Source organism: Mesocricetus auratus, unplaced genomic scaffold, assembly GCF_017639785.1.
Source record: "Mesocricetus auratus isolate SY011 unplaced genomic scaffold, BCM_Maur_2.0 Super-Scaffold_100707, whole genome shotgun sequence".
Taxonomy (NCBI): Eukaryota; Metazoa; Chordata; class Mammalia; order Rodentia; family Cricetidae; genus Mesocricetus; species Mesocricetus auratus.
In genome coordinates, this window is record NW_024429269.1 from 11,673,805 (window position 1) to 11,688,459 (window position 14,655).

Here is a 14,655-nt window from a genome sequence, read left to right on the forward strand (position 1 = left end):
CCAGGCTGAACCCTGGCACCTGAGTGCTGGGATTAAAGACGTTAGCCACCACACCTGGCTTCCATGTTTTTAATTTTGAAGGCACTTTTTTTTAAAGAGTCTCGCTCTGTAACTCAGGCTATCCTTGAACTTGGAGCAATCCTGCCTCCTCTTACAGGTCTGTAACGTCACACCAATCTTGGCGGTATTCAGTTGTTTTTGTTTGTTTTTTAGATAGGTCTTACTATAAGTAGCCTCACTGACCTTGAATTTTCAATCCTCTTGCTTCGCCTGTGAAGCGCTGAGATTACAAACTTACACCCAGCAAGACGTTTCAAGACATTTTAGGCACAGCTGTAAAATATATGCTAACAATGTTGAGAAAGATAAATGAAGAATTTACTCTTCTGTTGCCGAGTTAAACAGATAAAATGAAGGCCTTTGCTCACAGATAAGCACTAGGGAAACTAGGAATGTTAAACTGCAAGGTTATCTCTTCAAAGGAAGAGATGTGTACCCTGTTTTCCACCCAGAAGCCTGGGAATGGAGGTGGTTAGGAGCCTGCACTATCCATATGGCTGAGGACATACCTGTCCCCTCCAGACTCTCACAAACAGGACCATTGGTGGTTAGCAGTAAAAGTGACTTCTGCACTATCTGTAAGACCAAGGCCACACCCGATTCTCCCCTAAGCCCTAGAAGAGGTGACATGTACTTTGAAAAGAGCTTGATGCAGTTATGTCATAAGCTGCATTGTGCACATATGCAACTTTTTCCCCAAATTGTACTGTACTTAAATACGCCTAAAATAAAATGCCTGGTGTCAGACTTTAGAAGTTTGAAGCGATACCAGCTACTAAGTCGTGTTGAACCAGATATCCTTCTTGCCTCACAGGGATGCCGCTCTGCAGGTCATGGTGTGTTAGCAGACACCTCCACAGCAAAAACATCAAACAATAAATCTATAAAATCTAATGCTTCCATACTTAAAACCTAACAACGATAACAACCGCAAAGGGTACTTGGGAGATAGAGGCAGGAAGACCAGGAGCCCAAGGGTATCCTTGGTTACATTCAGAGGTCTGCCTGGGCCACCCAGAGACCTTTCTTAAACAAAACAAGCGTCAACAAAGCAAAGACTCAAAAGATATCAGAATGGTACTTGGTAAAAATAGCAACCTAAAGAGCTAGGATGTAGCTCACATTGTAGAGCGTTTGCCTGGCATGCACAAGGCACTGGGTTCAGTCCCCAGCACCGAACAAACCAGGTGTGCCAGAACACATCTGTAATTCCACACTCGGGAGGCAAAGGCAAGAGGATCAGAGTTCAAGGTCTTCCTCTGTTACTTTGGCTGCATGAGACCCTGCCACAAAACAAAACATATCAGCCTAGCCAGGCATGGTGGCACACGCTTGTAATCTCAGCACTTGACAGTCTGAGGTGAAGAGGATCACATGCTCCAGGCCAGCCTGGTCTGTATAGGAATTTCCTGGCTAGTCTAGGCTATTGAGTGAGACCTTGTCATAAAACAAACAATTGATACATGGGAAAAAATGAGCATATGCACGGAGAGTTGTGGGAACAGCTAGAGCTGCTTTTTAATCACCTATATCCACAGAGCGCCTCCAGGGGCTATGAAGGGACAGGAATGGAATGCTAGGAAGGTATGTGGGTGTCCTGGACCCCAGATAATGGGGGCTTGTAGTCAGAGCTAGCTCACTTGTGAGGACAGCACAGCAAGTCTACATATTACCTCACTCATTTGCCCTGCCTGCCTCAGAACAGGGAGCTTCAGGGGCAGGCACCAGGTGAGGAGCTGTACACAATCATCAGGGGGGATCCCGCCCCCGCCCCCGCCCCCTTACACAGATGCTAACTATAATTGCAAGAATGATTCCAACAACTTGTGGAAAGACTGTGACTCCAGGGTTTCAATGCAGGAAACTGATAGACAGCACAGGGACGAGGAAGGCAGGTGCGAGACAGGGGCAGCCCCAAGTGCAGGCATTGTCAGCCGTGCCGGAATCAGGCCCACGGAGCTGGGCCAGGCCGCTGAGGACAAGCTAGTTACCTGAACTCTTAAGCAAAATAATAATCCCATGAGGTAGGCATTTCATTTCCACCTTCATTTTGCACATGAAACAGCCTGCCCAAGGTCCCTGTAGCTGTGGGATCCTGGCGGCATGGTCCCAAGCAACATACAGGTTTCATATACTCCGTACCAACTTGTAAACTTGCAAAACTTCCAGACACACCAGCTAAAGACTTGCCCACTAGCTACCTCTGTCACCATTGTGACCGGATCCGAGACTTACCCAACAGCACAGGTGAAGAGTCTGGTGTGCCGGATATTTCTTTTCACAAGCTGCAGAGTCAGACTCTCACTCTGGAGGTGCCCATCAGATATGAGGAGAATGTTCCGTAACCCTTCAGAAGGGTACAGGAAACTTAAATAGCGGAGAATTTTCCAGAAGTCTGTGTTCCCCATGGTAGGTGCTGCGGACTGCAGGGGAGGAAGCGCCATATCTTAAGGTACACTCATCATTAACTGGGTGGTGAACGTGGCCAACTGCTACACCCTGGATGTTACGACAAATTAAGGCTCTTTCCAGCCCCCAGTGAGGATTCACTCCAAACACCAGGGGATGCTGAAGGAAAAGCTCTTTAGTGATAATGCATGTCTGGGTTTGACAAATGTCCCAAAAGAAACTGGTACTGAACAGAAATTCTTTACAGTTTGGATAGATTTTGAGCTATAGCATTCCACATAGGCAGTCACTTGTAAATCTCTTATAAGTCCCAGTTACACTCTGAGCAGCTAAGTTAAACACATTTAATTTAAGTAAATTAAACAGAGACAGACACTGCAAACTTGGCCATTTTGAGGGACATTTACACAGCAAATATACTGTCCCAGTTATTTTGAATCAGAGCAGTGCTGTTCTTCTCAGGTAGTTGTTAACCCAGGCCCTCCTGCCTGGCTGCCAGTCTTGGTGAACTCTGTGAACTTGAACTTAGCAGATGTGGTAACCCTGAACTCTAACTACATTAGAGGTCTGCTCTCCTTTTCTTGTATCTCTGTAGTTCCTAGGAAGCCTGGCTAGCACACCACTTCCAGTTGAATCTGTGGCAGCGCTCCTCTAGCTAAATTCTACTTTTGTATAACTCAATATCTCCTAAGCAAGTTTACTGGTTAAGTCCCTTTAACATCAGTTTATACTCCCAGTCTCTCCATCATGGACACCAACCTGCTCTCATTAATTTCTCATTCATTGAAGCAAGCATGTCAGAACCTGGAGACACAGTGTCATAAAAAATTATAGACTCGTGGAACAAAGATACTCATATCGTTCTAGCTTATTCCACAGCCCATAGCAATTATACTATTATCCCTGAACTTCTAAAAACTAGTTTTCAAAGAACTAAACATCTATGCAGAGACATGTTCCAAAGCACCCCTGACTTTGCTGGCCTGGGCAATACGACTGTTCATTTTCCAAAATGCTTATGGAGTCATATTGTGTGGTAGGAACATAGGCAAGTTTTCTTCCTTTTTGACTTGTGTGGGGGTGGGGTGGAGCTCATGGGTGCCATGGAGCACATGTAAAGGTCACACAACAACTTGTGTAAGCCAATTTTCTCCTTCTAACATGTGGGTCCCAGGGTGGAACTCAGCCACTGTCTTCACCCACTGAGTCTTCTCAGCAGCCCTTTCTTGGGTTGGCCTCAAAACTTCCTAAGTTGCTAACTTCCTTGTTCTGAACTCCTGATCCTCCTGCTTCTGCCTGTTGAGTGCTGAGATTACAAATCTGACTTCTCTCTTTTCACTCTTGCTAAATCCCAATTAGATAAAGGTCATACCATCCTTACCATCACTGACATCTCCCACCCCACAAAAGTTTTATTAACTGTCCATGGTGCTGTTGGGAATTGATGGGACCTCGTGTGCTAGGATTCAGATTGGGGTGTGTGCCCTTAAAGATGGGGATACTGGGCCCCCAACCCCTGCCTTTCTCTGTTCCTGAGCCCTGTGGAGAATGACTCTCCTTCCTTTGCTGTAACATGCTGTGCTGCCAAAGCCAGAAGACCAGGCAAATACAGTTTGAAACCTTTGCAAGTGTGAACTAAAGAAACTCCCCTCCTTACAAATTGGTTTATCTCATGCATTTGTAGAAAAAGCTGACTCACATCCATCGACATGCAAACATCCCAGGATTAAGTCCTGGATAGCACCACTCAAGCTTCGCAGACAAAGACTCAGGAGGAGAGGATAGTTCTCTTACCATAATGAACTCTGTGGCCATTTTATTATTTGCAATGTACTTAGGATATGAAAATAGCTCCTTGTAACCTGTGTAATAAGAAGGTATGATATATTGTCATTAAACACTCACCAGACTGATTACTACTAAACACCAATGCTACTGTACACTACTGTTTCTGCTGTAAAGAACATTAGAAATTTATGTGAATGTTTCCTTTTCAGAGAACTATTTACAAACACTATCATACAAAAACACTCATGTTTCAAGCGTATTCTATAAGCTATACTATATAAGATGTTCTTAGTCAAGCTTTACATAGAGGTCTCCGAATTTCCACAAAAAGCAAAGTGGAGGACACTTCAGTAGCACGGGCAGCTCAGTCCCGACAAGGCAGAGATTCCAGCAAAGTGCTCACCATCCTTATGTAATCCATGTTCCTGGCAGAACAATCCTAGCTTCGTTGTAAAAAAGCTAGATGGATGGCATAGAAGATGAGAGTCAACAGGACATGACTGTCCCCTGACCCTACTCTAATCTATCTACCTATCTGCCTGTCTGTCTATCTACCTATTTATTTTTGTTTGTTTTCGTTTTCCGAGACAGGGTTTCTCTGTAGATTTGGAGGCTATCCTGGAATGAGCTCTTGTAGACCAGGCTGAGTTTGAACTCACAGAGATCCGCCTGTCTCTGCCTCCCGAGTGCTGGGATTAAAGGCATGCGCCACCACTGTCTGGGATGTATTTATTTCTTTGAGACAGGGTCTTGTTCTTTAGCTTAGGCTAGCCTGGAATTCACAATGCAGTCCAGGCTAGCCTTGAACTCTTGTCAATCCTACTGCCTCAGTCTCTGGAGTGCTGGTATTACAGATATGAGCCATCATGGGCAGCTCAAAGGCACTATTAGCCATTTGACTGGTTACCCTAAGATTATTCTTGTAATCCCTTTACCACTAGGTAATGCCCAGCTAGGATGACATACCCAAATAACTGTGTTTCAAGTCATCTTAAGTAATTTGGTGGTTAAACCATTAACCTGGCCGGGAGTTGGTGTTGCACGCCTTTAATCCCAGCACTCAGGAGGCAGAGGCAGGTGGATCTCTGTGAGTTCAAGGCCAGCCTGGTCTACAAAGTGAGTTCCAGGACAGCCTCCAAAGAAATACAGAGAAACCCTGTCTCAAAAAACAAAACAAAACAAAAAAAACCAAAAACCATTAACCTGATCCATAGATTTGAGCCACCGCTCCTAGTTCTGCCCTGCCATATTCTTGAGTTGTCCTTGTTCTCCTTCCTGGAGGGTGACATTGACCTTCTAGTAACAGTGCTGGCCTGGTGCTACCTGAATCATTTCTAACATATTATCTATGAGTGCACTGGTTGCAAATGTTGGTCCTGTCTCTTTGGGCCTTCCTATTAAATAAACCGAGGTTCTCATGTTTTGTTTAGCTGATGATTACACTGGTCACGTTTGGATCTTACCCACTATAAATGTAGCAAAGCTTAAAATCCTTGGCCTACATTAGCTTCACCCATTCAAGATTATGATGCCAGGGCTATAGTCATACAGATGAGGAAAAAACAAGGCACCAAAAGTTTAAGCGGCCTTGCCTCAAGCGACTGTTAAGCTTATGAACGGGAGAGGTGGGATCTTCACCAAGAGGCGCTGACTTCAGCGCTCTGTGCTTCAGTTACATGCTGAGCTGTCTCCCACTGCACAGACCCCAGCAGTCACCAGTGTGCACAGCTCATGTTAAAGAAGAGAACAGGAAGCACCGGGGACAGTGCACTAACCTGTGCCAAACTGCATAAGGTTTACTTTTTGCTCCTCACCCACCAGAGACAGAGCGTACAGGGCAACTTGCTTGGCCTGCATGAATGTCACACCCTCCATGGAATTGGAACAGTCAAGACAAATAATCACTTCATTCTTTTCACAGAGGTCAGGAAGGGTAGCCGCAAGATCCGGTTGAAAGACAAGCATGCAAGCCTAAAGGGAGAAAAAGACACTCGGTCAGATGTTCTCAGAACTTAAACAGGGAAACACCTACAACTCTGAAAGCTTCTAGGGCCTGTGAGATGGATGGCTCAGTAGGTAAACATGCCTTTTGTTCAAGCCTGATGACCTGACTTCAACCCCCAGAAGCCGCGGGGAAACAGAGAACACACTCAAAGTTTTCTTCTGGCCTTTACAGGCTTTCTGTGGCACATGTTTACACACACACACACACACACACACACACACACACGATGAGGAAGAGGAAGGTGTGATCTACCACGATTTGGGAGGGAAAGGGCCATCTCACCCCATGAATAAACCACCCGTGCTGTAAATATTCACAAAACTTGTTGAAAATCCATGAAAAAAAGGCACTGGGTTGCTTGCCTTCGTGGCGGCCCACTTCAGTCTTTGGAGTGTTTGCTTTGCTTAGCTTTGCTAAACAAACTGGTTAAACTGTCTGTGCCTCTAAACTGTCTTCTTTCCTTCAAGGAGACACGGACCAAGAGCTACCCTCACCCTGCTAACACCAGATGGGGTGGCAAATACCTGTACGCTAGCACCTGGGGGAGTAACTCAGGAGGATCACAAGTTCAAGGCCAGTCTGGGATACAAAGAAAGGTCAAGACTAGTCTAAACTACATAGAAAGACCCTGTTTCAAAAAAAAACAAATTCTAACTTTAGTAGCATATTTATTTATATATTTTCCCCAATAGATGGTACCTCTTACTTCTATTACTATCATCATTATCATCATCAACATTATTATTACTACATTTTTGAGACAGGGTCTCATATAGCACATGCTGGTCTTAAATTTTGTATGTAAGGATAATATTAAACTCCTGATTTCCCCTTGCCTCTACTTCCCAAGCACTGATTAATAGGCATGAGGCACTATGCTCAGCCACTTCATGTATGTATGTATGTATGTATGTATGTATGTATGTATGTTGGTGCTTTCTTGCTATGTAGCCAAGGCATACTTTGAACTAGTGGTAATTCTCCTGCCTTAGCTTTTCTAAGCGAACTAGCACAGCTGGCAGTGTTTCCTACTCCTAAGTAAGAAGGAACATACCTCACTTTCTTTTTCTGGATGTTTTTCAACCCACATTCTTGGGAGGTACGCATCACGCAAACCGATGTGGAGAGAAAACCCACTGCTGTCCAAGCAGCTGCCTTCCACAGTGTTAATCACAGCCTTGCAGTCTGTGCTCTGTAAAGAAAGCAAGCACACCGGGTAAAGACGGGAATGACAGCGCCCTGCCTATCTGTACTGACCGTGTACCGACCCGCCACCCCGCAAGCACCTGCGTTCTTCACATAACCCCATTATGAATCAACACTGCAGTAATACATTCCAAAGTTCTGAATCAGCACTGTCAGACGGGTTAGGTTTCTGAAGCTCTCAGGTTGACTGATACAGTTAAATCTAGTCAAATCTAGTTAAGTCTGAGACAATTCACTCTGTATCTGAAGATCACAGATCTAGATGTTTATCTGGGTACAGCAGAGATCATACCATATAATCAAAGCCTGGAACAACAATGTTCACCAGACACCTTGGGTTACATTTTGTATAGTAGGTATCCATAAATATGAAACCACGTTTGAAGACCGAGATGGTAAGTTTTAAAATAATGATGACCACATAGTACACTGCAAAACGGCCACAGGACTCTGCATTCCAGGATACTACCCTTTTGCAGTGACTTAGGAGCTCCCCATTTGGAAGTGGCATCTATTGTTCTACTCTTGGATTTGCCATGTGACCATGTGACTTCCTTTGGTCAGTACTACTGGCAATGTGATCCAAGAACAAGACTGAGCAGTGTGCCACAGGCTGGCCTTGAGTTGTTGCCAATGGGGACTCATCCACCACCGCAGGAGTGACCCTGAGCAAGCCTGACTACCAGGAGAGACACACAGTGGCCATACAAAGTGACACAGGCCAGCAGCTATGTTCCTAGACCATCGTGTCCCAATCAAGTCACAGCCACCTGAGGATAACAACTGCTTGAATTTTAAGCCACAAAGGTAATGAATGAGGAGGGGTTGTTCCAAAATGATTAAACCTGCACAGTAACTTCTGCTCCCTAGAGAAACTAAGATCTCATAATGGAAGAGAATCAATAAAAACCACGTGGCCGGAGGGGGGAGTGTCAAAAGAAGACTGGAGATAGCAACAAAGAAAACTGTTTGTCTTTAATCCCAGCACTCGGGAGGCAGAGGCAGGCGGATCTCTGTGAGTTCGAGACCAGCATGAACTACCAAGCGAGTTCCAGGACAGCCTCCAAAGCCACAGAGAAACCCTGTCTCGAAAAACCAAAAAAAAAAAAAAAAAAAAAAGGAAACTGTTAACACAGGGTTTTGCTTTGTTTTGTTTTTTGAGACAAGGTTTCTCTGTAGCTTTGGAGGCTGTCCTCAAACTTACACAGATCTGCCTGTCTCTGCCTCCTGAGTGCTGGGATTAAAGGCATGTGCCACCATTGCCTGCCCCCCCAATAATATCTAAAAAGAAAATGCCATGGTAATACATTTATTTGTGCAATGATAAACATTTTTACATACTCCTATCAAAAAGCAGCTTGCCCCTCACCCCCAGTAATGAGGACCAAAGCCAGGGTTCATACATGTTGGTCAAACACTATATACTGAGTTACACCCCATCCTTACATGAATCGGATGAATCAAGATAAAAGAGCAAAAATGACTATTTAAAGCCCTGGGACAACAGCAGAGAAACAGTGGAACATCCCAAGTGACAACCAGACTCCAACCTGTGGGGCAGCAAGGAGCACTGACTGCGCTTATGGGAGCTGGTGTCGCGTTAGATCACAGTCACACCACATACATACATTTCTGATGTGATAAAATTAGTGGGAAACTATGAGCTCTTCAGAAACCAGTGCAGGATTCACTGACCTTTTGTCTCAGTTCATGTGTGTCACTGGAAATGAATTCAATCTTGTAGGGCATCTCAATGGACATGGCCAGGGAGAAGCTACCAAACATGAAGAGGTCATTCATTATTAGTACAAAATCTTAAATTCCCACTCACAGTTGACTCAAACAAGTTTCTTCCTTTTCTTTTCCTTTTCGCAGCACTGAGAATCAAAGCCAAGGCTTCATGCATACGAGCAAGCAGTCTAGCAGTGAACTCTACCTCTCAGCCTGCTGGGGGAAGTCCTATGTATATGTCAATAAAGCACTGTTGGGCCAATAGGGAAGTTAGATAGGTGGGACTAGGAGTCCAGGAGGACTCTGGGTAGGAGAAACACAGAGAGTCGAGATGTAATGCCATGGGGTAGGAAGCCCGGAAACTTCTCCGGTAAGAGACATACTTAGATTAACAATTATGGGGTAATTACTTAAGTCAGAGCTAGCCAGTAAGAAACAAGCAAGGCCAACAGCTTCATAATTAATATAGCTCCTGTGTGTTTATTTGGGACTGATGCGGCTCTGGAACCAGGCTGGCGGGAAGGCTTCTCTTTACACCAGCCTTTCCAACCCTGTAAATGAAAACTTAGCTATAAAGCCAATGTCCGGGGAGGGGAGAAAAAAAAGCCAATGCCCATGGAGTGAGTCAACCCACAGGATTTATAGTTTAGGTACTACCTTTGCTTCGTCCCTATTTCCTTTACATAAACCTTCTCCACTGTATCCTGTAAGAAGAAACGTATATGTGAATAACAGAATTTCCAGTAAGTTTTTAGAGTACTACAGTGACCTCAGACAAGCACAGCTGACAGCATCAAGAGAGACAGATTCATTTCCAAGCAGTGACACATGGCATTGGGTCAGGAGATGACATTAACTTCTAACATTCAAGTGATGTCAGGAACACCCCTAACCATTAGTGTAAAGAGTTTTTTTCAGTGCCTATAGATGCATCAGTGTATCCTCTGGTACTGGAGTTACAGTTTTTAGCTGTCACGAGGGTGCTGGGATTTAAACCCAAGTCTACTGCAAAAGCAGCAAGTGCTCTTGAACCACAGAGCCATCTCTTCAGTCTCCCACCCATATATATATTGGCTTCTTGAGACAGAGACTCACTATGGTTCTTTGGCTGTCCTAGAACTCCCTATGTAGAGCAGGCTAGCTTTGAACTAACAGAGATCTATCCACCTCTTCCTCCCAATTGCTGGGATTAAAGACATGCTATACCTGGCTTCCATCGAATCTCATTGTAAGCACACCCACCTGAAGGTTCTCATTCAAAGCCTTGTCCTGTTGCCAGGGTGCGACAGTGGCAGGCATGAAGAAGACGGCCACAGGGCTTTGGATGCTGAGCTCTGTGATGTAGGTGATTTTGATGAGAACCTTAGCCCGAGGGGGTAAGTTTCCAACACTCACAGTGAAGACATCCTGAAATACAAACAGCTACTCAGAAGCATATCTACTCTCTGCTAGTTAACTCCTTGTGTCATTAGAGTGAGCCAAGTTCTTCCTCAGAAAATGGAGACAGACCATTGCTAGTGTAAAGGGGAATCTGGAGCAATTCACTAGTGATGGGGACAGGGTGACATCTGTGGGAAGCAGAGGAGAGGACGGCCATTGTGAAAGTGCTCAAGGGACTCCACACTGCGGTCACATACCTTGCCCTTTGCCACATGGGTGTCCCCACCCAACCCCTTGAGGGACCTGTGGCTTTTTAGACCTTGATGGCAATTGGCACCAGGTCCCCAGTGGGTGCAGAAAGTGGCTTTCAGCTTGCCCTAAGCTGAATCTGCTCACTAAGGGTAAGTTTATACTTTTTAAAGTATTTAAACCTTTTGAATGGAATACGATAATTATTGTAGAAGCTGGCAATCCACTGAGCAGGACAGATGGAGAAATACGTTTCAGTCCTTCCCCTTTCTTTCTTCCTGCTGTCTTCCCTGCCTTCCTTCCCTTTCTTTCTTTCTTTCTTTCTTTCTTTCTTTCTTTCTTTCTTTCTTTCTTTCTTTCTTTCTTTCTTTCTTTCTTTCTTTCTTTCCAGTCTCATATATCCTAAGCTTGCCTCATGCTCACTCAACAGCTAAGGATGACCTTGGATGTCCGAGTCTTTCATGCTAAGACTCACAGGTGTGCTGCACCATGCCTGGTTTGTCTGATGCTAGGTGGAACCCAGGGCTTTGTGCATAGGAGACACTGAGAATGCTAAATTAAAGTTACAAAGCATCTACTGAGACTGTATAGGAAAAGTGAGGTTCCACAAAGTAGAATTTAGCTAAAGGAGTGTCCCTAGCCCTCTTACTACAGGAAGAGCATAATTCTGCTGGGCAAGCAGGAAACAGGACAACCCTGGTTGGCAGCTGCCTGGGAGAAGCAGTCCTGGCCAGTCTCAGGATGTCTCTGACAGTATCTAACACCACAAATCTCTCCATTTGACCAAACAACGAAACCTTGGAATTTCTGTCTCTGTGCAACATGTTTAGTGACTCAAAGTGTAACGCGGGGCTGTGAAACTATATAAGCTGATGCAGGTTTCTGTTCAGGGCTGGTTCCCTTTCATGCTTTAGCCAGAACTGGTCATGTACTATTAGTAAAGAGTTCTTCCTTATTTACCTCTACGTGCTGGAGTGATTTCTCACCTGGAAAGCATGATAACTCTCTAACAGTATGTGTCCAGTTCTAGATACGCCTTTTTTCCTGATATCTAAGGAGCTCATTTCAACATCTCTAAGTATACTTGCCATCCTCTCTATGATAAAAATCTAATGCATTTGGATTAGAAGAGTAGGAGATTAACGATTAATGTAGGCTTAAGTGTTAGTACTATTTTGTTCATTTTTACACTTATTGAGTGTGTGTGCATGATGTATATATGTATGTGCATGACGTATGTGTGGCATGAGGTGTGTGAGTATGCATGGGCATTAATTGTGTGTGAATGTGGGCATGTATGTGCTATGGTGTGCATATGTATGTGAGAGTGAGCATTGTTTTCCATATATGTGTGTCAGATGACAACTGACAAAGGAAATCAGTTTCCCATGCTTCCTCTATGTGGGTTCTGGGGACCCAACTCAGGGCATTGAGCTTGTACACTGAGCACTTCTACTTGCAAAGCCATCTCACAAGCCCTAAATTTCTGCTTTTGACATTTGTAGGAAAGTGCTAAAACGACAAAGGGGAATTATTAAAGAATTCATAGTGCCAGTCCCTAAAGTGCATGAATAGGAGGCCAGGAATGGGTTCATTGGATGGTGAAGGCACTAGCCACCAAGCTGATGACCTGAATTCAGTTTCCTGGACCTATGTGGTAGAAGAAGAGAGCCAACTCCAGAAAGCTGCCCTTTGACTTCCGCATGCTGTGGTATGAGAGTGTGCATGCACAGAATAAATGAATGAAAGGATGAATAAATAAATAAAAGCAATTTATCCCGTAGTTCAGCATTAACCTTTAGTTCTTCCCTCAACCAGACATTAAATTTACAAAAGCACTTTCAGGAGTGCCTTCCAGGTTATAACTTGGTAAAAACTGGACATGTTGATAGGTTTAGTTCTGGGAAAAGCATATATTATTACATTTTACAGTTGGGATTGTGTACTCCAAATATATGCCTTCAGTTCTGGAACTCAGTGCCCAGTGGCTCTTCCTGTTTCCTGTAGCACCAACTTCATTTCCCCATTTATCTGGATAGCACACATGGCTACGGCTGGCTTGGCCTCCCTTACTCCTAAGGGATTTTCATTAATGTGTTTGAGACAAGGTCTTGTTGGCAGTTCTGCACAGCCTAGAGTTTACTATGTAGAACAGATGGGTCTTGAACTTGCAGCAATTCTCTTGCCTCTACCTTTCAAGTGCTGCGATTATGTTGCATGGCACCATCTGTGATATTTACGAGAGATCTTATAAGCCTAGATTACCATAAACCGTCTTTGTTTCTACTATGGATTCCTATTTCAAATCATTTCCTATAATGCACTGTCCATTTGGCGAATACCGAGCCGTACCGGAGTGTCCTGGTCCATCAAGTAGGCGCCATGGCCGTGGCTGACAGCCTCTCTGTATTCCTGCTGGGCTTGCTCCTTCTCCTTTATCTGGAAAAGACAATTATTATGACGACTTTGTTTGTTTTGATTTTTTTTTGAGACCAGTCTCACTCCATATTAGACTAGCCTGGAATTCACCATGTACCCTAGACTGGCCTTGAACTTGAAATAATCCTCCTGCCTCTGCTGAGATCACATTTATGAGGTGCCATGGCCAACTTTGGGAAAGACTTTTTTGTTTTGTTTTGTTCTTTGAGACAGGGTTTCTCTACATAGGCCTGGCTGCCCTGGAACTTGCTCTGTAGATCACACTGGCCTAGAACTCAGAGATATACCTGCCTCTGCTGGGATTAAAGGTGTGCACCACCACTGCCTGGCTACCATGTCCTTCTTCATCTTCCTCCTCCTCTTCCTCCTCCTCTTTGGTTAGGGAGGGACCCGCCAGGGGAGGCTAACTGTACTTTTGGTTTTAATGCTGCTGTTTCTCAACCTTAGAGCCATGGGCACTCAGGTAATGAAGATGTGGGAATATGGGAACTCTGTGCTTTAGTCTCTTACCTCGCCTACTATGTGCTTCCCATTGATAAAAGCCTCAAAGCCACACACGGCTGCCTTATCGTCCAAAGGAAAGATGTACTTTGCCTCAATAGGCACAGGACTTTGATTTGTGTATGTCTGAAAAACAATGACCTGAAAGAGGAAGGAAAAGAAATTCCATATAATTGAAAAAAAAATCACATGAAACATTTATAAGAACAACTAGCGAAAATAATTATACATACTCATTTCCTAAAAACTTTTTGTGTTTTGGTATTTTTTCTTTTTTTTGTGATAGGGTCACATGCAGTCCAGGCTGGTCATGAACCTGAAATTGACCTTAAGTTGGGACCTCCTCCCTATCTTCACTTTCCAAGTGCTTGTATTACAGGTGTGCACCACTGATCACATTTTAAATACCATAAAATTTCAACAAGTCCTCTAAATTCACAAGCCTGGTTTCGGGGTCGATACTTTGCACACCACAGTTGACCGTTCATGCCATGTGACCCAGTGCACCAGCTGTGGATTTAGGCAGTTATATATACCTGACCAGAGTAGAAGTCCAAAGGCCCCTCTTGTACTAAGAATTTTGCTGCCTCCCAAGTGTCATATGGCTGGGAACTTCTGGAATACAGACATACCTGGCCCTATGATGGGGCCATATCCCAATAAATCCATGATAAGCTAAAAATGTAAGTGGAAAATGCATTTAACGAGTAGATTCTAGAATAATATACAATTGGTCTTCTATATCTGTGGATGCCAATCCCATGATGGATTCAACCAACTATAGATAAAATATTTGAAAAAAAAGTCTGTATTAAGTACTTAATTTAAAAAGTTTTCCCTTCCATTATTCCTTAAACAAGTAATATACGCATTTTGATATGTATTTC

At 44.1% G+C, this 14,655-nt stretch overlaps 1 protein-coding gene across 1 annotated transcript in view; it reads right to left on the reverse strand.

Annotated features, from left to right (window-relative positions):
* Parp4 (poly(ADP-ribose) polymerase family member 4) overlaps positions 1-14,655 on the reverse strand; it is a 78,972-nt gene that overhangs the window by 31,963 nt on the left and 32,354 nt on the right. Inside the window, 9 exon segments of the mRNA XM_040740504.1 lie at positions 2,296-2,483; positions 4,264-4,331; positions 6,033-6,228; positions 7,317-7,454; positions 9,164-9,242; positions 9,857-9,903; positions 10,442-10,606; positions 13,181-13,267; positions 13,778-13,909. Coding sequence (XP_040596438.1) covers positions 2,296-2,483; positions 4,264-4,331; positions 6,033-6,228; positions 7,317-7,454; positions 9,164-9,242; positions 9,857-9,903; positions 10,442-10,606; positions 13,181-13,267; positions 13,778-13,909 — 1,100 coding nt within the window.